General features: G+C 51.7%; 5 protein-coding genes across 5 annotated transcripts; 3 read left to right on the top strand and 2 right to left on the bottom strand.

Annotated features, from left to right (window-relative positions):
• Positions 1 to 1533: 1533 nt before the first annotated feature.
• Positions 1534 to 3116, bottom strand: EAH_00011730 (hypothetical protein, conserved; the record flags this gene model as incomplete). The annotated part of the gene is made up of 3 exons (XM_013394811.1): positions 1534 to 1818; positions 2458 to 2664; positions 2988 to 3116. 3 exons carry the CDS (start codon positions 3114 to 3116, stop codon positions 1534 to 1536), a joined length of 621 nt encoding a protein of 206 aa, XP_013250265.1.
• An 872-nt stretch (positions 3117 to 3988) lies between these two features.
• Positions 3989 to 4617, top strand: EAH_00011720 (hypothetical protein, conserved; the record flags this gene model as incomplete). The annotated part of the gene is made up of 2 exons (XM_013394810.1): positions 3989 to 4099; positions 4486 to 4617. The coding sequence occupies 2 exons, from the start codon at positions 3989 to 3991 to the stop codon at positions 4615 to 4617; spliced, it is 243 nt and encodes an 80-aa protein (XP_013250264.1).
• Positions 4618 to 7543: 2926 nt separating this feature from the next.
• On the top strand, positions 7544 to 11651 carry EAH_00011710 (ABC transporter, putative; the record flags this gene model as incomplete). The annotated part of the gene is made up of 10 exons (XM_013394809.1): positions 7544 to 7970; positions 8111 to 8235; positions 8380 to 8454; positions 8605 to 8785; positions 9132 to 9397; positions 9713 to 10173; positions 10427 to 10529; positions 10791 to 11000; positions 11263 to 11439; positions 11583 to 11651. The coding sequence occupies 10 exons, from the start codon at positions 7544 to 7546 to the stop codon at positions 11649 to 11651; spliced, it is 2094 nt and encodes a 697-aa protein (XP_013250263.1).
• A 3502-nt stretch (positions 11652 to 15153) lies between these two features.
• EAH_00011700 (SAG family member) lies at positions 15154 to 16336 on the top strand (the record flags this gene model as incomplete). Its single annotated transcript, XM_013394808.1, has 4 exons — positions 15154 to 15268; positions 15515 to 15669; positions 15755 to 16131; positions 16228 to 16336. 4 exons carry the CDS (start codon positions 15154 to 15156, stop codon positions 16334 to 16336), a joined length of 756 nt encoding a protein of 251 aa, XP_013250262.1.
• A 1606-nt stretch (positions 16337 to 17942) lies between these two features.
• EAH_00011690 (tRNA (adenine-N(1)-)-methyltransferase catalytic subunit, putative) lies at positions 17943 to 20751 on the bottom strand (the record flags this gene model as incomplete). The annotated part of the gene is made up of 7 exons (XM_013394807.1): positions 17943 to 18373; positions 18697 to 18781; positions 18940 to 19180; positions 19430 to 19532; positions 19785 to 19854; positions 20084 to 20176; positions 20500 to 20751. 7 exons carry the CDS (start codon positions 20749 to 20751, stop codon positions 17943 to 17945), a joined length of 1275 nt encoding a protein of 424 aa, XP_013250261.1.
• Positions 20752 to 24606: the final 3855 nt, after the last annotated feature.

Genomic DNA, 24606 nt, shown 5'->3' with positions numbered 1-24606 from the left:
ATATATATATATATATATATATATATCATGGCGACGCAGAGAAAACACGGAAGTGCGAGGTGTGTGCGAAATGGGTTGGTGTGTGTGCCTCAGGCTCATGAGAATCGCGTTCGTTTCCTTCTACGGCCGCTTTGGCCTTCCTGTGGCCTTCCGTGTACCGATGCTTTACGCCATTGGGCGTCCTCTTCAAGTACCTCAAGTGGACAAACCCACGCATGGGGTCTGTCGCCTGGTTCTTTTCCTGTGTTTCTCTTGCTCTGCTTGTTGCACAGGGGTTATCATTATTAGGCACTCTACTAGTTTGGTGCTATTACCACCATTAGCTTCATAGCTGTGATGTTGGCGGAACGCAGCAAGTCATTCCTAAACCCTAATCCCTACACCTCTGCTGGTGACGAACCCCCAGTATTAGTTTCCACTTTCTTGTCTCTGCACGGTCCGCAGGAAGTTGCGGCTGCCCATAAACTTCTCGTGGCTGAAGTTCGACGCCTTTTTGACACTTACAAAGGTGTTTACGGCTGGGCCAACAGGCAGCTGGAGATCCTTTAGATGCAAACACGCATATAATACTCGCCACAAGATTCTCCTCGTGACTCAGCAAGGCTCAGAAGGGTCCTAACGGGCAAATAGAGACCCTCAAGCGGCATGCAAGGTCTCCAAGATTTCTATAGAGCTTTGCGAGCACCGCCAAACCCTATTTTCACGGGCCTCCGGGGCTCATTGTGCCCCCAGATCGCCCTGGGGCCCCTGTACGATCTCATGGAGCCGCTCACTCACGATAAAATCCGTGTGTATGCAGGCTACATTTGATATTGACCTGCGCAAACCTGTTCTGCCTGCGAAGGGACGGGCAGGCTGTCACTATGGGTGTTTCATTATGAAGCTTATTTGCGCCGTGGTGCCCTTGACTTGAGCTTTGACTCGGAATACTTTTTGATGAGGTGCATCCGCCACCCGCAAATTTGTGTTATGGTACTGCATAGCGGAGGGCGGCACACAGCGTGCATTCACCTTACACCACTACAGAGCGCACTATAGCCATTAAGAAGCTATCTGACCTACCAGTGGTGCCCACCCAATATACACCATTAGAGAGTCAGAGATGCGTTGCACTGAAATTCCCCTCCCCCTGTAGTGGTTTCTGTTCAATACAGGAGACAGTCCGGGCCCCGTGGAGGCCCCAACGCGCGTGTGGCTTTTTTCAGTTGTTCTGCACCACCAGCATATAATTTCTCCACTTGCAGCAATATAGGCGGATGCCCTCTTTTTAGTGGTGCCTTCGATGAGGTGAACGGCCGCAGATAGGCTGTGGGATATAAGAAACAAACCTGCACCTAACGCGAAAAATGCAATGCTCGCAAAAAGTTACTTGCAACCCTCTCCGGACAAATATCTACTGCAGTTTAGCAATTGCTGAAAACAAATTAATGCACGAATTTCTCATTCACAGTAGCGGCGAAGCGGAAAAAAGAAAACAATTCTGAGCGGTTGAGTGCAACAGCCACATCATCAGTAGCAGCTATGGATGCAGAACTATCCCTGCTGCCGCTGCTGCTGCTGTTTTTCTGGCTGCTGTTGCTGCTGCTTGGGCACAACGGGTTCTCTCATGAGGGGCTGGTAGTGAGCATATTTGAGTGCGAGTTGATCCCACCCCTTGGGAAACTCCCTCTCCGACCCCCAGCGGCCGTCCCCCCGAATGGCCTGTAGAGACAGCCGAAGGCTCTCAGAGGAGTACTTAGGGAGACGCAGCGGCGGCCGCGACCGCCTAAACCAACGCAAAGCCAACAGCTGGGATGGCAGAGAAGGCCGCCACAAACCCTGAGATGGTTCAGAAAGAACAAGCAGAACAAATACCGTTGCGGAGTTGTAGAGGTGCTCATACACGCATAAAACAAAGTAAACAAACAAGAACGGCTGCGAAATCAAACGAAAATAGCAACAAGCAAGTGAGGATGAGAGTCGGCCAATGGTTTATACAAAATCAAACGCCAATAGACCACTGAAGTAAGATACATAAATAGATGCACGCACTGAGGCCTCCAGAGTACTGACGCACATATGTTGTAGGCCATTTGTCTATCTACTGCCTGTCTCCATATAATCTGTCATTTCATCTGTTTTTTTCCACCTGGCTTCCTCGCCGTTTGCTGGTGACACCTCATGTGAATGAATAGAGGTCTAGAGTCAAAAAAGGCGAATGCCCCTTCTAAAATTGAGCTATGCAACTAAACAGGTATAAGTGAGCAACCCACATAGAAATAAAACACAGCAAAAAAGCCTCCCTGTTGTTTTCAGCTGCATCAATCCAGCATGCATCAGCAGTATCCATACAACAACAAATATTACTTCCTTGCTATTATTAAGTGCATGCATCAGGAGCATGCACGCCATCACAAATACTGTTACAAACTTCTACACATAGTAATATGTAACAAATATTTTCATGCGTGTTTTCACCTGTATAGAGCGTCTTTCCGTCCAGACTTTCGGGCCCCCGTGTTTGAGGAAGTGGTTGGGCCCCGAGCTGTCTCTGTGCAGTTGTAGCAGCTCTTCCAGCTGCCGCGGCTGCAGGTTGGCTAATGGAGTTTCAGAACGGGCACCTGATCTAAACACAAATGTCGCCTGAGGCTGCGCGTACTTGTCCTGCTGCAACACCACCTCAACCTGCAGGGGTTGCACAAGCAACAGCAGCACAAGCAGTACTTACACCACCAGCAACGGCACTGCGCGCGAAGTGTTTTACCCACATTGCCTGAATGCAGCGCTCGTGGCTGTTGCAAAAGCCCCCAAATCACATCTGCTTTCCGGGAATAGGCAGTCTAGTACAAATAATGCACCTAAATACGCACAGGCCCTGCTGCACTTCTAAGCTTACTCACGACCTCGACAGCATATTTGTACATACACCTCAACAGCAGATGCATTAAGTAACTGCCTACAGCCACCATCTAGAACAAAATATGCGGGGAAAGGGTGTGGCCACAAACCTGGGGATTTCGCTGCTCCCAACTGGGCAGCAAATGCTTCAGGTAGAAACGCACGCCGCTGCTGCTGTAGCCGGTCTCGCTGTATCGCAGAAGCACCTGCTGCAGCTGCCACACCCCTCTTTCGCACATGTTGCTATTGCTGCTGCTCAGGAGAGGCTTCAGGTCAGGTTTGACTCGTTCTCGCACTGCTGGCCCCCATGGGGAGGAGCTGTTGTCCGTGTCCTTGCGCCTTTGGTTAATTATGCTTTAAACTGCTTTACCTCTGTTGCTCCCCCTTCTTAGGAATGATTCGTCTGTCTCTTCGTCTGTCTATCCCTCTGTGTCGCTTCTTTTGTCGGATGCTGCCTGGGCCCCTTGCGGCGGTCGTGGCGTAGGAGATTCCACAACGCCCCCCATTCAAGTCCACCCAAGTTTGCTTGTGTGTTGTTCAACGACTCTTTGAAATGAATCCTGTTTCTGCTGCTGGGCAGATGAAACTCTTAGAGGCAGTCAGGAAACTCGACACCAAGACGAATACCGTGCCGAGCCGTGTTGGACTTACTGGGCAGTTCGGCGCGCATGGCGGAGTCTAACCGACTACAAAATGGCAGCGAATCAACATATCCGCCATTTGAAATAATATAGATCAAGGACTTCAGAAAAAACCTGGAAATGTCCCTTTCCCAGTGGCGGCGGGCGAAGGAAGCGCTCATGCAGACCCAAACGGCCGATCTGAAGCCAGCGGCGTCCTGTGACTGAAGTTGAAATGTTGCGACAGTACATCATGAAGCGCATTAAACATAATACACAATCACTTGATAAGAGTTGGCTCTTCGAGATGCAGAGAGAAAGAAGGAGGTAATCACGCCGCAAAAAGAAGTTGCACGTGCGTACATTGCAAGGAAGCAAGCCGATGCTTCATTGGAGCTCCAAACCGGCCACTTCTTGAGCCAGATTGAGGCTAACTAAGAAAATACATATTTGGTTTTCTTAGATTTCCCCAAAACGAACGGAGTTCCACCATGAATAGCCTCAAAGCACTACTCGCGCTGCTGCTGGCGATCACCACTGTTGCATGCGCAAAGGCTGCAGCAAGCGAAGAGGAGTCCTCCCCATTCAACTACATCACAGCGGTAAGTACAGCACTACCGATACACAGTCTTTGCGGCAGTTGCAGCAGCAGCAGCAGCTGCTGCTGCTGGTGCTATGGTTTTCTCAAAGGCCTCCGGCTTCTGCGTAAGCCATGAAGCGAATGCCACACTATACGCGTGATGGTAATTCTCGTCTTTTGGCGTCAGTTCTGGTTGGAGTGCAAATATTATATCACCAGCAACCATCCAGTTTCCAGGGTCTAACACTATTTGGAGCAGCAGTCCGCAGCTGCTCCTGCTGCAGCTGCTGTTGCTGAGGGCAGGCGATGATCAGCGGATAACGTGACTCTATGTATAGGAGGTGTACGGTATGTGGCTAGGTGATTAGACACCTGCGCAATGTATGCGTGCTTGTTTTGCTTTATCAGAACTTGCTGGCCCAGCTGTTGATTATGTTGATTTTGTTCCTTGGGAGTTGTATTGGCGTCTGCTGCCTAATGAAGATCGACACGCCCTCGACCTTCTCTGACAAGCCTCTCGTTATCAACAAGGAATACTGATTGGTGCTGAGAGCCACCGGTTTGTTGCAGCAAGGAGGGTCACGGCGCCCGGCCGGTGCGGCTCCTGCGGCGGCTGCAGCAGATGTTGCACCGGTTGTTGCAGCTCTTTCAGCAGCTGCCGATCTGCTGCGGCTACTGCTGCCGTTACTGTTGCTGCTGCGGCTGTGCAGGGGCGTCCGAGCACCTTGAATGCGGCCCTGCTGCTGGACGTGTCTGAGGGGGGTTCCCCCGATGCAGCAGTAGTCTGCATTACGATGCCTCCTTACTGGCGGTATTAACGCCTCTAAAAGAGGTTTGCGTCTGCTGGCGTTCTTTTTGGCTGTCTCCGAACTGAGAGACGAGGGCCTGAGCATCAGTTCAGGGGACTCAAACTGCTCCTGTGTGCAGCGGCACAGACAGACGGTGCATAAGTTGCTGAACTTGCATGAAGCAGCTGCCCTTTACGGTGTATCTATCTTATTTTGAACTTCACTGTTGATTTCTTCGTTTCTGATTTTCTTGCTGCACCAACTGCTCGCAGAAGAGGTTCCACGGCTTGCATACCTTCCGTTCGCCAGCTGCATGAGAACAGTGGAGTTGGGGAGTTTAGAGTGTAGTCGTTGTTGACCATCCTCTGGAGGCAGCAGACCTCGAGCGACCGCACACGGTTGCATTTCGGGCTGCAGGCTGCTGCAACAGAAGGGTGGGCCATTGGCTCTCCGTTGTCACGAGGAATTCATTTATAAGTTCAGCTTCACAGTGGAGGACGAACCGTTTTGTTAGCCGCAGCTAGCCACAGCCGGTTGCGAATGTTGGTATCATGCTTGTCCCGCTGTCTCAACTTTCCACAACACCTGTTGAAGCAGCCCGAGAGGAGCAGAAGGAGCAGCAGCACGAAAGGAAGGCCTTCCCAGTCAGCTTCTGCTGCAGCTCCTGCAAGCTTCGACATCCCGTCTGACAGCCCGACAAGCAATGCATGCTCACCAGTTCCTTTCGTTGCACTCTAATCGCCAGTGTTGCTTGCCAGAAAACCGGAGGGGCTGCCTTTGGATACACTTTACAGGCTTTAGGCCCCAATATTTGAATATCGGAACTTGGGAAGCCAACAGGGAGGAAAAGGTAAAGTTTCCTAATTTAGGAAAGTAGGCTAAGGACTTCATCTAGCTGCAGCCTTCCACTTCTGCAGCTTTGTGCGTCTGAAGTGGATAGTGTACAGGTGTGCATGCCAAGGAAATGTGAGTTATCTAGGGCGTTTGTACATGCAGAGGAAGGGACTTTGTTGGGTTTCGTGCGCATCTGGGTCGTCTTGCAGCAGAAGTTGTAACAAAGTGCTGCAAATGTACCTGCGTTTTCTCTTTGCACCGGCCCCGCCAAGTGCTTGATGCGGTCAGGCAGCCTAGGAGGTGAAGGGTAGCTCAGAGCTGCTTTCTCAGAAGTATATTATGAGCAGTATATCGACCTGTTGCTGCTCACCGCGATGGGCGGCCTAAGCTTACACTTAATACACACTCACACATCCCACAGGCGGTGGGTTTCTAAAGGTTTTCGTCTCCAGTTGCTTCCGCTGTTATGTTGTTCCTGCTTGGGAGTAAATCAATAAAAAAAGCAACCCAGGGATTTAAAGGCCCCGCAGAATGCAGGAATTGCTTTTGAAAGGAAGGATGCACGCATGAAACAACCGCGCAGGACAGCGCAAAGGCGTCATCGAATTATTCGATCCTTGCCCCGCATTTGTTTCCTACTTGTGTTGCTTATAGAAGCACTTACGTTTGAACGTCTTTGGAAATAAAAAATATTGGCATCCAATGCAGAAGGTACGGCAGGCTGTGGGCTGCGCTGGCTCCTGTGGGGCCCCTCGGGGGCCCCCCCCCTGGTTCTCGAAGGCCCGCGCTCTCGAGGCAAAAGTTCGTTTAGCTGTAAAATGCATCATCGAATTCATCAAAGTATCAATTCGCACCTACCGTTTGAAGGCGAGAAGGGTACCTCCTTCTGCAGTGAGGGTTGCGGGACCTGCAAGCCAAACGGAAGTATTCGGGGAAAAACCAAGAAAGTCAGCCGATAAACTGCAGACAGAAAGAGCCTCGTTGCACGCGCATGCGCATGTGCCCACCGCAGCAGTCAACGTGTGCATGCAGGCACAAGTTTGAGGTACTCCTCGTGCGGCGCCTTCCCAACGCTGGCCGCTGCTACAGTATAAGGCATACTTGCACATGCGCATATACGTAGAACAATGTTCTTCGTGTGCATGTATGTATAGCTAATACATATGCGCATGCGTAGTTAAAGAATGGCGCCGCCTGGGACCCGCACAAGACGATGAATAACCCCCTCCACTCAATACCAAACGCGGGCCTCTAAGGCTCCACTGGTGGCTATGCGGATGTCGCCGGGGGCCGTCTGGCTCCTGAGGAACACAGCAGCTACACGCATGCATTGCGTCTCTTGCACGCGCCCCCGCATTTGGCTCACCGCTGCAGCACCTGCTTGCTGGTCTGGAGCAGCAGCAGCAGCACCTGCTGCTGCTGCTGCTGCTGCTGCTGCTGCCTCTGCCGCACCTGATCCGCTTGCTGCTGTGCAGAAGGGGGCACATGTGCCTTCTGTAGGGCTCCTGCAGGGGCCCTCCAGCAGGTGTAGCCTTTCCTCCACGGTCTATTCTTCCGTTCTTGTGCATTGTCTCTGCTCTCTGCCCTTTGCAGCCACCTCCCGGGCTGCTGGTGCAGCGCCTTGCATGCTGCCATCTCTGGGACTTCACTGCTGCTCCGCACACCCAGCCACCAGGTACAGTCGTGGTTTGGCGACAGTTACGCCTTCGCGCAACAGCCGCAGCAGCAACAGAACCACCTGCAACAACACCGGCTGTGAGAAACCAAGAGAGGAGCACCTGCCACAATCCGGTGGCCAAACTTCTGCTTGCAGCACTCGCCTGGGCAGCAGCAGCAGCAGCACGATGAGGCGCGGCAGCAGCAACAGCGACAACCAAGGGAACAGCGTTCCCCTGTTTGTTGCCGAGGCTCCGCAGTTTAACGGAGAAGCGGACGCACCAAAAAGCCTTTGGAGACTTCTTGCTTCTGCCTTGTGGCCTGCAAGTCGTTGTCTGAAGGCGAGGGTTGTGGGTGCAGTGGCCTCTCTTTTGGTTGCGAAATGTCTCACCATTGCAGCTCCTGTGGCCTTGGCGAGTCTCGTAGACCACTTCACACAGACAGCTGCAGCAGAAGCCACTCAAGCCGCAGCAGGAGCAGCAGCTGCTGCTCCTGCTGCTGTTGCTGACGCCGCAGTGGGGACTACAGGAACGACCTTCCCCGGGGTCTGGCTGCACCCCGCGCTTCCGGTTGGGCTAGTCATGAGCTACCCTTTGGCCAGACTGGGGGCCTCAGGTAGGGAGGCCACATAAAGAGCAGCATTCATACAGCAAGCGGAAAGAGCATTTTCTGAGGCTTATGTGTGCGCCTGACTCGGCTATTGCTGTTTTTGCTTGTGTGTGGTGCTGCTTTGGCTGCGGCTGCTGTCGCTGCAGCGTTCACGGAGTTGCGCACTGCGCTTTTCACTCGGGTGTCTCAGAGGGCCTCGCGAGAGTTGGCTGCCACGGCCTTTGCCCACATGCATGCCACTTCTTTCAGCAGCAACAACAAGGTATTGGTTGTGCGGTTGTTGCCGTTGCTGCTGTTGCTGCTGTTATGGCTTGGTGCGGCTTGCATGCGCCCTCCCATCTTCTGTGCGCTAGCCTAGGTCGGTTGCATGTTGCTGCAGCGGCAGTTCTAGTGCTTTTGTGCGCTGCTGGTGCAGGTGGGCGAGCTAACGGCTGTCTTGACTCGAGGGACGAAGGCGATTTCGCTGCTTCTGAATGTTCTGTTGTTTCAGGTAAGCGCTGCATGCAGCACATGAGGCATGGGAGGTGTCTGCTGAGCCCGCTGAGTATGCAGATGCGTGCTGCCCCTCCTGCTGCTGTCCCTGCTCGTGCTACAAGTGGTGCCAGCCTTGCTGCTTCAGATGCTGCTGCTGCGGCTGCAGGTGGTGCCCACAAGTTTGGAGTTTTTGATGGTGTTGGTCCTCTTGAAGCTGCGAGTTGGTTGGACTGTAGCCGCAACTGCCGTGGTCACCATATCGGCGTACTGGGCTTTCACAGCCGTCGTCACCACCCGCAGGGCCAAATTGAGACGCGAGATGAATCGCCTAGAGGGGCTCAGCGCTGGTGCGAAGCGCACTACTAAGATCAATTGCCAAAGAGTAGTCGAGGGGGAGGGCAGGGGTTAGGTTGCCTCTACAAGGGCCTGCGTGTCCTCCATATGCTCGAAGAGCGTCTAAGGGACTCAAAACGCTTCTAGCTGTAGGGGTGTGCAACGGGCTTTTAAGGGCCCTGAGGGCCTCGAGAACGTCTAGGGGTGTGCAGAAAGCTGCCGACTCAATGGGTTTCGTCTAGAGGTTCATTTTGTGTCTTTCGAAGTGCTTGGCCCCCTCAATCGGTTGATTGAGAGCTGTTGCAGCTAGAGTACGGAATTAGTTGGGGCGGCGTTTCAGCATTGTTTTTCTTGTGTCAGGGCTTCTGGTGGACTCGCTGGGCAACGCGGAGGTGGTGCGCTACTTTACGGCGGAGGCGCAGGAGGCGGAGCGTTTTGGGGCAGTGCAGCGTCAGCTGGAGAATCAAATGACGAAAGTGAATGAGTCACTGGCCCTCCTCAACTTCGGGCAGCAGCTCATCTTCACCGGCGGCCTCGCTCTCGCCCTCTTGCACACTGCCAACCTCGTCGCCGCAGGGGCCGCCCCTGTCGGCCAAATCGTTCTCGTCAGCACGTTGCTCCTGCAGGTGATCCGTCCAACACCTCCTGTGCCCGCATACGTGCCTGGCATGCTTGTACACCTGCATGCATGCATCTGTTCGTGCATACTTCCCTGCGTGCATGCGTGTACGAGGGATAGGCATGAAATTTAGCGAATGGCAGCAGGTCCAACACTGCCGCCTTCACGTCGTCCGCACCGACAGCATCCCTTTTAGTCCGCGAGGATGAGGAGTTTCCGGCTGCTTACTTGTGTGGGTGCGGTTTTTCCCATTCTCTCTTGTCCGCTTGCTGTACTTCGTGCCTTAGTGGCTACGCAGATGTGTGGGGGTTCTGTGCCGCAGCTGGCCATACCTCTTAACTTTATTGGGACTGCCTACAGAGAACTGACGGTTAATACTATAGACTTGGAGAAGCTACTGGAGGTGCTGCAGTTGCAGCCGCTCGTGCAGGACCCTCCGAACCCGGTTGCCTTTCAGATGCGAGGCGGTGCTGTGGAGTTCAAGGACGTAAAATTCGCCTATCCCCCCTCCCACTCTTTGGATCAGCTGCCTGTACACCCGGTGCCTCAAAGGCGGGAATTGCGAGAAAAACAGGACCCCACAGCTGCGAGCGGTGTAGGCAAGCTGGTCTTAGATGGATTTTCGCTTCAAGTGCCAGCCGGCAGCCGAGTGGCCTTGGTAGGGGAGTCGGGCTCAGGCAAGACAACGCTGATTCGCCTGTTGTATCGTCTGGCGGACCCTCTTAGCGGCGTCGTGTCGATAGACGGGCAGGACCTCAGGACTCTCCCTATTATGTCATTTAGGTGCATTGCACTTTGCATTCCCATCACGGGTGCTCTAAGGAAACCGATTCTGACACGCAGCTGCTCGACAGTTATACTTATATACGGAGAATATGCGGTTTAGTGATGTTTTTTTCTGAGGTGGTGCCCGGCCTCTGCTTTTGTCAAATAGAGCGGAGGAAGTAAAGGCGAAGGGAACGAGGGTGAGGGGCTTGAGAGAAGCATGAGCGGGAGTGGTCTGCTGCTGCTGTTGCGCGCGCTGGGCTTTGTGCAGGCAGCGCATTGGGGTGGTCCCCCAAGACGTTGCTCTCTTCAACGAGTCCCTTGGGTTTAACCTACGTTACGGAAGCCCACACGCCACAGACGAACAAGTCAAGGTGCCTTAAGACGATTCGTTGCTGCAACCGAAGGGCCTGTTTGCTGTTGCTAAGTGCCCGTACCCCTGGTGGACTCATCATCTTTGCAGGCAGCAGTTCAGGTGTTCTTTGTTGGCGTTGTTTTGCTGAGCGTTCGATTATCCGTGTTTGCATTCCTCTTCCTCATCCCGTTTTTCATTCTCGGGGTGAACCGCAAGTCACGGCAGAAGGGCGCCGTGTCTCTACTTATTGCTGGAGTAGTGCAGCGGCCGCTGTGCGCAGGAGGCCATCCGCATGGCGGAGCTGACAGAATTGGTGGAGTCGCTTCCCGATGGGCTCAACACGCCCGTGGGGGACCGCGGCCTTCGGCTAAGCGGAGGGGAGAAGCAGCGTGTGGGAATCGCGCGGTGTCTGCTACGCAACCCGGAGATCGTTTTGTTTGACGAGGCGACGAGCGCCCTGGACCTCCACACCGAGCACAAGATCCTTAAGGTCTGTTTCTCGTCCTCTTGTAAATTGTGTGTGTGTGGGTGCACCGGCCAAGAACCTCCACATCTGTTGATTTGTACATCTATAGCCGAGCATGTTCATTTATGTATCATATGCACTTTCGTGCGCTAGTTGAAGGGAGTTGGGTTCGACAGCCAGTGACTTGTAGGGGGCACCTCCTCCACTGTCGTCGCCACTGTCGTCGCGGGGGTGAAGACAGTCCCTGTCTGTATGGGCTGTTTATATGCAAATACCTTATTTACAGGCTCTGCAAGCGATTTCCCGTGGCCGCACTACTCTTGTGATTGCCCATCGCCTCTCCACAGTTGCGGGGGCTGACACAATCGCTGTGCTCGACAGAGGCAAAGTCGCGGAGATCGGAACGCATCAGCAACTGCTGCAGAAGCCCAACGGGTTGTACGCGTCGATGTGGGCCCGACAGGTCAGCGCCCCGCCCTGTCTGTGTGCATCTGCTTCCTCGCTGTCTTTCATGCAATTTCTGCTGTATAATTGTAGATTTGGACAGCTGGGCGAGTCGACAGCCACATGCAGTTTCTTTTGATCCGTTTCCGCCACATTGTACAGTTCGAATTGCTTGTCTTGTGCTGGCAGCAAGAGGGCCAAACGGGGGAAACCTTAAGCTCCAATGATTGATAGTCCTCATCTTCTCATCATCGAACATCGTCGCCCTTTTCATGCCCGGCAAACCCCTTTCCAAAGGCATGCAGCCCAGACGGTCGGAGATATTTGGGCTGGCATGCCCGGCAGCTACTGTGGGCGTTATCTGCATATCATTGGGGACAGAACAGAAGTGGTGCGGAACTGCTAACACTTTTTCTGGAACCATGCAAAAGAAGTCCCTCCTCTTGTATGCCCAAAACTGTATCGCCTTCGTACACTCTATATAAACTGTACATTTGTTTTGTTTATCTGCACATATCTCCAGGCGTGTTTTTGCACATGCATTAAAGAACACACGCGGACCAGTTGCATGGATTAGACATTTGAGCATTGGAGCTCGCTCCAACGACCCCGCGGCCTCACCATTTTGCGAAACTGGTGAATCACCGCACAGTGCACATGCTCCTGCCACTGCTACACACCAAGTGCTTGCCACCAGCAAAAGCTGCCTTTGAGGATTCCTACGAGTAGGAGACGTTTTTTGCCTAGAGAATCGACTGCAAGAGGCGTTCCCGAACACACATGAAATTCTGGCTGCAAGTTCAATGTGCTTCAGTCAGAGTGAATAATAGACGCCTGTGGGGTTCACACACCATTCAAGAATATGTCCGTGCTGCTGAGTGCGTCTAGCTGGTACAATGGTAGACGGAATGGTAAACGTCAAGCCGTCATCTCCTTGATGCGTGAGGACTTGAGTGCTGCAAGCAACGAAGCAGAAGTGCATGCACTCTGTCAAGTGCTTGCAGTTCTGCTTCGTTGCTTGCAGCGCCTCTGCACTGCATAGGAGGTTCCTTGCGCCTTTTTGCACCTTTCCTCCTGTGTTGCCGCATTTACTGCCCTATTGCAGAGGATGTAAATTCCATTGGGAACGCTATGCCGTGCAACCTCTCACCGTTACCCGGCGCATTGACCCCAATAGCATTGCTGCAGACCCCGTTTGCGCCCTTCTACTGAGCTTGCTATGCTTTGGCCTGGCGAACTCGTCCAACATTGTAGCCCCGTAGCATGGTAATATGAGTCCTTTCTGTATTGAGCTCGTCATTTTTAGTCCAATGGATTTACCAATTCTGGTGTAGTTTTTGCCATTGGCGACATATGCCCCAGAGAGGTAGGTTGCACCCCCTCCTTGTAGCTTCGGATTCCCGCTACACTTCACAGCGTCTGTGAAGTTGCACTAGCAACGTCTGACCAAGCATATGATTTTGGGTAAGAATCAAGTGAACTTGCAGCGGATCTGCAGGCGCAACTATCACATCTTCGGGCCGCATCGCTGCTTCGCACGTCGTAGGGGACCACGGCGTGCACCTGATCGCTTTGTTTGTTCCCCTGGCAACGCTGCTCCAAGTATTGCTTCTACAGTCCCTTGGCTGTCTTCATGCCTCTGCCGTCCTGAATCAAATGACCTTGTTTGCTGTACAAGGAGCAGACGCACCGCTGCTTATGTCGTCCTGGCTTTCTGGGAGCCGAATTCCCCGGGTGCGGTCGATTGCCGTTTTTTTTTCTCCTGGGCGGGGCTGCTACTCAGCCCCAACATCCATGGGCTTAATACCTGGGTCGTTTCCAAAGCATTTGTGGATGTGGCATTTTTTGTTCTTTATGTCGCGAATGCTTCGTCATCTCTGCGAGTTCACCCTTTCCAAGTTTCCCCCACGCTGCCCAGCTGGTTATCGGTTTCCTCTGCTGCAGCAAGCCCTGTTGTGAACAATTGATATAGATGCTCCTACCCTACCATTGGACTTGACTTCCCTATGGACTTTTTCTTGTCGATGTGGCACTCGGCTGATAGCTTCTCTAGTTTTCTGCCACAGCCTGCTCTCTTGAAGACCAGGGAATAAACCTACATCGCAGTGCATTCCGGAAGGCTCCCACAGTCTCATATTCTTTGGAAAAGTGTTATAGTAGCTTTTTTAATAACCACTATTGTCGTGCCTCCCCTTCAAATGGCTATGATGTCTGTAACAACTGTAGCTCCTCGTGTACCTTTGAATAAGTGACTACACCTCCAGAGAAATAAGGAGCTCCAAAACTGGTCCCGCCAACTGAAAAGCGGCTCTACTCATGTCTGGATGGTTGGAAAATGCGGACGCATTCTTTACAAATTGTTTGTTTTGTTCTGAAGGCATTTTCTGATGGATTGGTACAGTTACTGAGGTGGTGTGGAGGTGACAGGGTTCCCAATCGTTGGCCGCCTTCCTGCCAAAGGGAAGAACCTCATCAATTCCCGTGATGGATGGAAACGGAGGAAAGGGCTGAGTTTCTGAGAAATATTTGAGGGAAGTTTACTTAATTCTTTTTCTAATTCTAAACCATTGTGGGTACGAGTCACTGCAATAAGGTTTCCCTGCTGTGCGGGTGTGGACTGTTGCTGTCGCCTATCCCGATGAATCATGTGGTGCTACCGAGAATAGTGAGAGTGCACGATCTTTTGCGAGGACCATCGTGAGCTGTGATCAAGCCAAAAGTCCTATGGTAAGAGTTCCTGAACAACGGCTGATCTCCTCTGCATTCTCCAGGCGTTCTGGGCATGGCGTCCCAAGGGCCTGGGGCAACGAAAAGGAGAAGCTTCCTGCCATGTGTTGGAGCGTACCTCGCCGCAGCTAATGTTGCAAGTTGTCTTCGCATTTATGCGCCATTAAGCCCCTTCCTGCCGTTTACGCTGACACTGTAGATAGCTTGTGTCCTTCTACTTACGTACAATCCGCCAACTAAGGCGAACTAAGTATTCACGAAGTTCGTTCAAGTATCAACTCCGGACGGACCACCCCAAAGCTCTGGACCACCAGTAGCGTCGCTTCAATTCCCTCCCTACCAATGAGCACCAACGTGATAGAAGCAAGAAGTCCGCTTCATCTTCACAAAACTACTACTGCATATATTGTATTATATTGTGTATTAATAGACGTGTACTTAATCTAAAAGCGCTGCACATACCCCCCCCTCCTACCGCACGCCGCACGGTAGTTCTTTCACGAGACCATTGGACGCGGGGTGGTCTCACACGCCACAGTGGCGGATCACCGCTAAATAAGGACCAGTGCGCAAAAACACTATCTTATTTGGCCACCCTGTCTCACCGTAGTGTGCCAGATAACTTAAGTGATTGAAGCCGCCTCCCCGGGGATTGGCGCGATAATAATACCTACGCGTTGGACAGTCCACTTCGATGCAATTCGCAATCCCTGCATTTCTTTATTTGGACGCCCTTGACCTGTAGTAATACTTATCCCCCATCTTTCCTGATTTTTAGTTTACAGATGTGTTACCCCAATGCCCTATCTTAAATCTCTACCAGCTCTGCAAGTCTGGTGGCATGCAGCAAGCAATGAGATGCGCCATTCTATGTCTCGCTGCTCTTCCGGTTGGGGAGGGCGTCGACGGCGCTCCACGCCGATTATGAATTAATGAATCTTTCCAATGAGTAGTTCACTGCTTTAATTCACTTTAGCCTCAGTTTCTGAACTTCCACTCGGTCAAAATGGCACCTGTCAAAGTACTTCCTCTCCTAGGCGCGACGCTCTGCGTCCTCGGCAAGACAGCTCCGGGCGAAGGTGCACAACCCGGGCCCAACGCCACGTATACAGTAAAGCTTGGTGAGTTTACTTCTCTCTACAGCATTGTTCAGTCTAAACAAGTATTGGTTAATGCCGAGAAAATGGGTTTAGTGTTTTGTTTCGGGGCCGAGTGGAGGAGGGCGGTTGGAGGTTCGGAGGAAAGTGGGGACGCGTTGCCGACTGCCAGCGGGGAGTTGGCTTAGTGGGCGTGTACTTTTGCTCTATCGTTAATATGTGATGCACGGGATATGGAGGGAGCTGTATGTATTGGTCGCGTGTGAACAGGGTCGGAGGGCGCATGCCTCTCCGAGATAAACAATGTACGCGAGGCAGCAGGGTTAAGCAAATTCGTGCAGGCTTCAGAGCCTGACAAAAAGATTCCTGCATATGATGACGATGGAAAACAGACGTGGGAATCCTTCTGTAAGGATGTACTGCGGGTAAACCTTTCGAGTCCCCTTGCGTTGCTCGGTACCTGCGCTCTAGCGCTTGTGTGTTCTCGTTCGCTGCACTTCTGTTTTTCAGGCGGGAAAGAATGGATCGAAGGCATCGATATCTGGCGATGATGATGGTGACGGTGCTATGCACAGCATGATGGTCATTGAGTCCGAGAAGGTAAACTGCCAATCTGTTGTGGATCGCTGGAAAGAAGCATACAAGGGCTTTAGCGGGATGCCACCCGCACCTGTCCAGTCCTCTGGGCTGTACGAACGCCCGGACATTGTTATGTTCGTATCTTTATTCACCCCTTCGTCTGCCGCTACTGCAGACTGCAGGGTCGTGACCTGTACTGAGACGACTACGTTGACTGATCCGAAGCAAAATTCGGAAACAAGGGGCTATGCGTTCTTCTGCAAGACGGTGCCAAATGCTTTGGGTGAAGGAGGAACTCCTCCGTTCACGTGAGTGTAAATTGCATATTCCGTCCCCAGCGGATTGTGATGGTAATGTCGGTGACATCTGAGAGGGAGGCGTGGCTGTTGGTGTTTGCTATGCAGGAAAGAGCAGTGGGAGAAGATTGCTTCAATTCTTAAGGCCTCATCCCCTGCTGTCGTGCCGAGCTTTTCCTTTGTTCTGTTGGCAGCAGTGGGCGGGGTTCTTCTCTAGAGCTGCCTACAACATTCCTCGCATGCAGGGGGTGGACACTAGGTCAGTGCTTGCGCGAGTCTCGGTTATAGTAGGGGCAGAGCAGGTAGGGTGAGTAAACGCTGCTAGAGAGTTTAGCACTTTCAGCACGGATATCTGCTGGCGTTGCTTTACCATTTCCCCATTGTTCCATTGTTTTGGGGGTGGCGTGCAGCAACACCCTAGCGCTGTGTAATGTAATTGGTGGGTTGAACTTTAATCTGTCGTTGTCCGTAAAGGAGCGCAGTTGCAATCTTGAATGTCTAACGGGGGGTCACGAGTAACGGCGTTGAAACGCCAGGCTTACTTGGCGAGCAACTTGGAGGGGAGGCGCACCGGGGAGGACGATAATGAACTTAAGACACTCACCAGCGACTGCGGCTTCTTGCGTTTACCCCGTGTATGTAGAATGTCGAACTGTTGTTTCGTGAGTAATTAAACGTAGCATTAGCCAGGTATGAACGTCATCGGTGAGGAGACATTAGGGGGTCAGACTGTTAGCATGCTGCTAGCTACAGAGGTATCTGGGTTCGAACGCCGTAGAGGTTCGGAGGAGAGGAAACACTTCTTACTAGAGGCCAACCTGGAGAAAATTAGGACAGGGAGCTTGGTCGCCTTGTTAGGAGGTAGAGCCATATCGGTCTGGTTTAGTGTGAATGGGCTACAGTGGCAATGTTTTAACTAGTATATGCTGCGCGAGACAGTAGAGGGCTTGGTGCTTGTTGGGAGAGGTTTCTCTTTAGCAAGAAGAAGGCGCATCTAGGTAGAGGGGAAGGCCGTCTAGCTGGAGGAAATTTTGAGGCTAGGCATCAGTTGGCAATGTTATTAGAGGAGGGCAATGCATGCGGATGCTCTGTAGGAGAAAGTGACAGGCGAGCGGTAGAATTGCAGTAGACGCATTGACGAGCGTAGGAAGGCTAGGTTCTCTCAAGACGCTCTGCTTAGTAGACCCCGCGAGGATGCATGGGGATACCGCCAGAAAGCCCTAACAAGGGCTTCCACCTACGTTGTAGCAAACAATTTGGTGTCCCACTACTATGGAGACTTAGTTGAACTCATTTTCTCCAAAATGCTTCAAGGCGACGCCTAATAAGAACGGGACGAAGTCTTACGCAGCAGCATCGCAAAGTAGAAGCATCCCCAAACCTCCGTGCATTCAAAATCGTGTTAGTGGACGGGCCTAGCCTCAAAGAGCGTCAAAAGACGTGTGGAGGGGCCATGCCAAACGGAGAAGCTGCACGCCCGCTAGCGCATGCAAATCCGGGCAAATGAGCTTAAAATGAAAAGTGCACCATTTTTTGCTGTGACTACGGAATTATACGTGTTACGGCTTGGTTGGCGTCAGTGGTAGGGAGATGGTGGTCAAAGCAGCAATAGTGAGCCTGCAACGTCCTCATTCTCTAGCGGCACAACCCTCGTAGATCTCTTTGGCGGGTATTGCTTGCTCATGGGTAAAAGCAACCCACAATCAACTTCGCCTTGATAAAGGACATCCACGGCTTAGGATGGCCTTCTTTGCTGTATTTTGCAAAGGTCAGAATGGCACGATCAGACTGGCACAGAAGTTCAACGCATCCACTTAGACACATCACGGGAGTGGCTGCAAGCACTCGTCCTCGCTGGGCTTGACGCAATAAGCAACATATCCTGTATGCCCCTTCATCGGCAGTTGGTAGTGGTAGCTACTAATGCGTGACGGTTCCTCCAGATCTGTTTCTGATGAAACCACCGAGGAGCCTGTTGCCACCGCTCCACGTGAGTCTGCAGCTGCGCTGCACCAGCTGGTAGACTGTGAGAAAGGACGTTGCAAGAAGTGAGACAAGAGAGCAGGGAATGACGTAGATGGGTGTTGCTGGCCATCTTGTTTCTCCTGGGCATCCCCATCTTCTTCCCCGTCGGGTTGCGGCTGTGAGGGTGCATCCCGTTTTCTCCTTGCCTTCTCGGTTTTCTTGTGATCCAACGGCGGACGAGATATGCAAGCCCCCCAGGGTTTAGCAAGGATCTCAAATACTTGAAAATCTGTGGTTGTAGGCCAAATCATAGCACAAGGGGATATGCAGCGCAGCACTGACACTGGATTGTGCAACAATTAACTACAAAGTACACTGTGTAGGCATTGTTTCTTCAGTGTAGTGTAGGCCCCATCTGCGCTAATACACAATGTGGGGAATTTCCAAAGCAGTGAATGTCCCCGTGAGCCGGCATTATTCAATATGCATCTGTTGGGCCAACACCGGGCACTGACGAAGCCAACGGGACGACAGCCGACAGTGGTAATCTACAGAGTCGACCTTTAAATGGATCTGCTTAGCGCCCTACAAGACAGTCAACAAAAGGCTTACCCTGGAAGCCCAGCTCCTGCGCTGCTGCGAAGGTCTTATGCAACTGCTCAACACAGGGAGAGAAGGTCACCAAGCGGCCTCCACCCTACGCAGCAGCACGCACAGGAGACTGGCAGTGTCGTAGAATGGTAGTGTGAGCAGCAGAAATAGCCGCACAGAACAAGCCTTGCTAGCCCAGTACGAACTGTTGTGGGTAGAGACCACCGTAGAGAGCACAACAGTCCTTACTGGGGTGGAACCCACCTTGAGAACCTCGTCGGCATGTTTCAGGGCAAGCCACGGGGAAGGCAGGTCAAGAAATACACCGTCCGCGGTGTGTGGTAACGGCAAATCCCCCTCGTGCTCTTTTTTTGCTGCCTTCTCCGTTGTGCCGGAGGACTCAGCTGTTGCTGCAGGAGCTTGCTGCGAGCAGAATCCATCTGCGCAAACGTCGCGTTGGATGGCGTGGACTTCCTTCACGATCCCAAGGAGCTTAAACTCTTCGCTGAAACGAAACCTCCGGATACACCAAGCGGAAACAAATGTGAATCAGCGTGCATGCACGCCCCAGAAAGTTGTAATTTTCAACGGACACTCACTCAATGCCGACGAGCGGCAGTTTAACTAAGTGACAAGGGGTGCTTTAAGCAAACAACAAAACGGTCAGAGTGAACACATACTGCTGTCTAAGAATTGCGCTGGATGTAACACCGCACATCACAATACGTGAGAAACGAGCACCTAGCTTCCTTACCGCGCTTCTTGCCATCGTTGCGCGTGGAACTCGAAGGTGAACAGGCGGCCCTCGGGACGCAGCGCCATGGCCAAAGAATATGACAGAGACCCAGATCCCGTTCCTACACACAAATGCGTTTCAGTGATAGATCCTATTCTTGTGCATCCGTCTCTTCCTACTGGAAGGATGCGCATGCAGATATCCATACAGGATAGTTCGTCCGCCTTGTATTAGCTGCCATAGCGAGACACTACACCCGCCCAAACGGACCATGGTCGTGAAAGACAACGAACCGATACTCTCAAAACCTAATTCAGCAGTCACAGCGCGTACAACTGGTAATCCACTGGTTACAACAGAAAAACATAATTACCTGCTTCAACAATAGTTTTCCCCGGGCGGACATCCAGAAGGCTTAAGATCAGCGATATGTCAGCATGATACTGCGCGCACGTTCAAGTACCTCTGACATAAGTTTTCCTACCCGTGAGGCGAGAAAGAAGAAATGCTCGTGATCCTAAGCAACTCGAAGGAGAGGAGCGTCAAATAGCCTCTACCCGCACAGAGGCGACGAAGAGGCAGCCTTCATACAGATGTGCATGCTTGTACGCACGTACATACAAGGCGCTGAGCAGGCGTTTTAAAGGGCTTATGCTGCCTTGTTAGACTCACAATGATTTGGGTCCGGTGCCGAAGGGCAAGAGTGTGAAGGTCAGGTGTGGGGCGCAGCACCACCAACCACTTCCCCTGGCGTCGCTCGTAAACCTAAGCAGCTCGAAGAAAAGAAGCATCAAATTATCTCTAGAAGATTCAAGAAGAAGATAAATGAGCCTCCACAGAAATGTACATGCATGCATGCATGCGCCCCTCATGTGCGCAAGCTTCTATGAGCAACGCCAAACCATTTTCAGAGTACGCGAGGGGGCGATGCTGCATTAGAGGGTTAGGGACATGGACGGAGTGCAACGCAGACGAAGGGAGATAAAAGGCGACGAAGAGGGGCAAAAGCACGACGGAGGTCGGGTTAGCGTCCACTAGAACTGGGCTTGCGGCCGGATCTGGTGTTGGGAGGATCTCGATCGCCTCACTTTATGTCCTACGCGCGTTTTCATGATATCCGCATGGTCAAAGTTTCCAAGTCGTGTTCGGCAGACTCCGGACTTCTTCAGCAAACAAGGAAGAATCATTTCCCTTGAACCGTAGAGGATCACCAGCTCCCCTTCCTTAGGGAACTCGACCGTTTGGCGGTCTTGTGCTTCCGGTTGAAAAACATACTCTTCAGCTGCCACGGGTACGCCGACGGGCAGGGCAACCCCCGCCAAAGCGTCGGTCTGGGCCATTGCAGCTACGCGTGGTGGCTCAGAGGTCTAAAAGACCTTTTGAAAGGGCTCCTCGACCCAAATTTGTAAAGATAAAAGCACATGCCAAGCGTCTAATAGACTCAAGAGTGATAATATTGGGAATCCTTTGGTTTGGTCTTGAAGGCGGGAGGGCCCCTGCCGGAGGTGAGCTGGCCTTCCAATCATTCAACACACAGGCAGATGAACAATACTGGGATTTGGGAAATTTCATAAATAAGCATTCATTCTTTTCCACTGCCCGGTTCATGCTGTGGATGCTTTCGACGGGGGCGTGAATGTATGGCTTCCCCACAAGAGGGGCCCTCTGTACAGCTGGGAGCGACGGTACGCCCGGAACTTCAGGTGGATGGCGAGAAGCCACGGGAAAATGAACTATTGCAGATACATTGCCAGTTATGCAAGCATCTACCAGCAATTTTCCCCTCTAATCCTCTTTGTGGGGAACTCCTGCCCATTTCTTAACCGAGCGCTGGACGTCTTGACAAACTCTGAGTCCCTTTCTGGCCATCGGCGAAGTCTCTTCGAAAACTGCCTTCGGCATTTTGCAAAAGCTTCCAGTGACAACCACGGGATATTTATGCCTTGCTTCTCTATAAAGCTTTGCAGTATGTCTAAATGGCAGCTCCGGAGGCGTACTGCGCACACTCGGCCCATGAGAGGCAGCTATAATACACTGACAGCATAGTGGAACCAATGGAAAAAAAGAACTAACAATGGGAATGCTTTGAGACCGGCTTACTCCGGAGCTTTCTGGCGAAACCTGCAACTACCACATAAAAGGCTGCGATTCGTGTCACACTATTGTGCACCTTCAATATTTTGAAATTAGGAAGTAGTCTGAGCAAAGAACACTGAAGACACTCGTTTCCCGTGGTGCCACTAATCCCCAATGCTAGTAAGTGCAGCTGTGCTGCAGAACGGGAGGAGCTGCAGTGCAGGGGCGTGAACTTCAGGAGGGACAGTCACCTTTTGCAAACAGACCCAGTCCCCTATCCTTTTGCGCAAGCAATGCCTGGGGACAGGGAGTAGGCGAGCTAACTTTTGGTAACGCGCCGACGGTGCTGCAGCTCATGAGGATGAAAGTCAGGGTAGGGGCCGGGTCAATGAGTGCCTTCAGTATTCCCCGCTTACTGTGGTCCTCATGTGCTGCAGTACCGTTGACGCATTCGAAAGAGGCATGACGGCCCCTTCTGAATTGCATGTGTCTGGGCTGCGATTTCCATCAGCTGTGGCAGCGTTTCAATCAAGCATACATGAACCTCGCTCCACTGTATGCACGAATACCACTGAGAATTGTTAGTTCTTATTTCGACAAAACTATCGAACACAAAAATATGCGTGCAGGAACTTAATTTAGACAGGCTTTACCCTTTCATGGCACACAATACCAAGCACCGATGTAACAATAGCAGCGCTGGAAATGAGGGGCAGTAGAGGGAAAAGGACATGCGAAAAAAATGATAAACGGTATTACGGGCTCGTCTGCTCATAACAAAACGTAGATATTACTGCCTAACCGGGCCCTTACTGCATTACCCATTGCTGCCCAACCACGCCCGAGGGGTTGTTTGACAAAATGAACGATTGGGTAAACGAAAGATTCATATATCTATTTATAACCTATGTATTATATGCATATTTATTTACTTAGAGAACGAAATCGTCCACTTTGAGTGCATTTAGTGATACGGTGTGATCCTTTGTTCCTCTTCGCAAATCTGTACCGCTCGTGGCACTTTTTGTCTCAATGCTGGTGGCAATGCGTAGGCTTCAAGCTGGTTAGGCGATGCATAACAGCACCGCAAGTGAGTCTTCGGTTGATTTCTCTCAGCGTTTTGCTTGACTACCTGACGAATGGAAGTGGATAGATATTGTAGTGTTCACTGGTTTGGCGCTCTGTCAACGCTTCCAGAGGAAAAGTACGCTCCAAAACTGCAGCTCAACAATAGGGTTGTTCCAGTGGTCTTTGCAGAAAATTAGAAATAATGGAGTTAATAAAAAAATGGGAACAAGCATCCCCATGCTTTGGATCTTGTCACGAGCAACTAGGCGCTCATGCAATGCTGCTGCGAAAATGCTTTTCAGCCAAAAAGTGGCCGTGCGGCTCCCGCGCAGTGGCTTCCCTGGGAATTCCCCACGGAGTATAGTGGGACGTCCCCATCAAGCAAAGGCTGGGGATTCCTCCTGAACTGCGGAGAATAAAAGGCGCAGTGTGCCTTTCTGAACATTAGCGCTCAAAGTACAGCAATGCTACGCGCTGCCTAAGCCACCACTACGAATCTGTGCAGGGCGGCCAGAGCCTGGGATAGTGGTAGAGATCCTGTTCCATTGCTCTTGTCGATATAGCAACACGAAGTAGCCAGCACGCAAGAAGTGTCGGTGCAGCACAGAGCAGGCTGGGCACAAAGGTGATCTAACAAAGGCAAGATTGCAGAAACTCACGTGAAGGGAACACTTTTATCCCTTTAGAGCGCATCAGCCGTTGTTGCACATATCAGCGCAAAGGCCTCGCACTTTTTCACAGTCTCTTTTTCTGTATGGCGTTGGCGTTGAAGGATTTTCTTTTTAACTTGTATGACAGCTCTGCATTCTGCAGTGGCATCAGCTAAGGAAGTGAACATGGCCGCGAAAGAAGCGTTGGTCATGTCCGTATCAAGTTCCGTGTTTTTGGTGTTCGCTGGAGGGAGTCCACCGACATTCTTGCGAGCTTTTATCCCACTGATCCGCCCTGACAAAGGGTTTTCCAATTTGAAATTACAAATGCATTTCCCTGGCTGAAAATCGGTGTTTTTTGAGAAAGCTCGATTTTTCTGTGGGGCAGTCGGAACACAAAAACGCGCTATGAGCGTCCAATGCACGAGCAGGGTAATAACGGCAGGCACAAATTTTCCGTTTAACAGATATATGCAGAATGGATTTCCAGCTTGCGTTGAGTCCTTCGTTAGGAGCCCGTTTGGTCTCCTCATCACCTCTGGTTGCCTTCTTATACTTACAAGTCTAGCTGCTTGGCAGGCAGAGGAGGGAAGGGGGGGAAAGTAAATATTCTTGGCACTAATATTCACAGCAAACAAGCGAAGCTTCAGGTTGGCACGACGAAAGCCGTTATGGGAGGCAGGCAGGAGGGCCTCCTCCACATTTTCCAGGGGGTATCACTGTAATCAGATATTGAAGAACAACCGTAGCGAGCAGGCTACGGATCACTTTTCATTGTCTACAGGCTAGTGACGTTCACAATTCCTTTCCAAGTATTGCTTGTATGGGGCCTGATGAGGGAGCCAAACTATTCGTAAGATTTGGGGGCCAGTAAAATGCGGAGGCTCCTAGCATCCGTGCAGCCCTAGAGTGGCCCGCAAAGATAGTCGCTTTCTGTGACTGGTGAAGTTTTCTGGATGGGGGAAGCGCACTAAACTAGACTTCATCGAAGTGTCACACAACCGTGTTCAAGCCCCTTGACGCGTCCAGTGATGTAATCTGTACACTTCGTAATTCCCGCCAGCGAACAGGTGCTGTTTGCTTTATTGCTTCGCCTTATCCGAACTTGAAGCCGGCTCAAGTGCATATTCATCGGCGACCGGTACTGTATAGACTCATTCGTTTCCACCGCACCGTGGAACTGATCTATCTGAATTTATGCATTCGGCTGAGCGCAACATGCTGCCGCAATCAGGAACTTGAATGGCCAAAAGCCATTTAAACCACCTCCTCCCTTCCCCACCCCCTTTTTCGCCTCCCCAGTTGAGTGGAGTGGTGAGTGGAGTGGAGTGGAGAGCATATCTCCACGCAGTGAACACATACACTGATTATCTGGAGCATTGCAACTGGAGAGGCAAATAT

This window comes from Eimeria acervulina, genomic scaffold (genome assembly GCF_000499425.1).
Source record: "Eimeria acervulina Houghton genomic scaffold, Eah_scaff63, whole genome shotgun sequence".
In the NCBI taxonomy this organism is placed as follows: Eukaryota; Apicomplexa; class Conoidasida; order Eucoccidiorida; family Eimeriidae; genus Eimeria; species Eimeria acervulina.
This window is presented reverse-complemented; position numbering and strand designations above follow the sequence as displayed.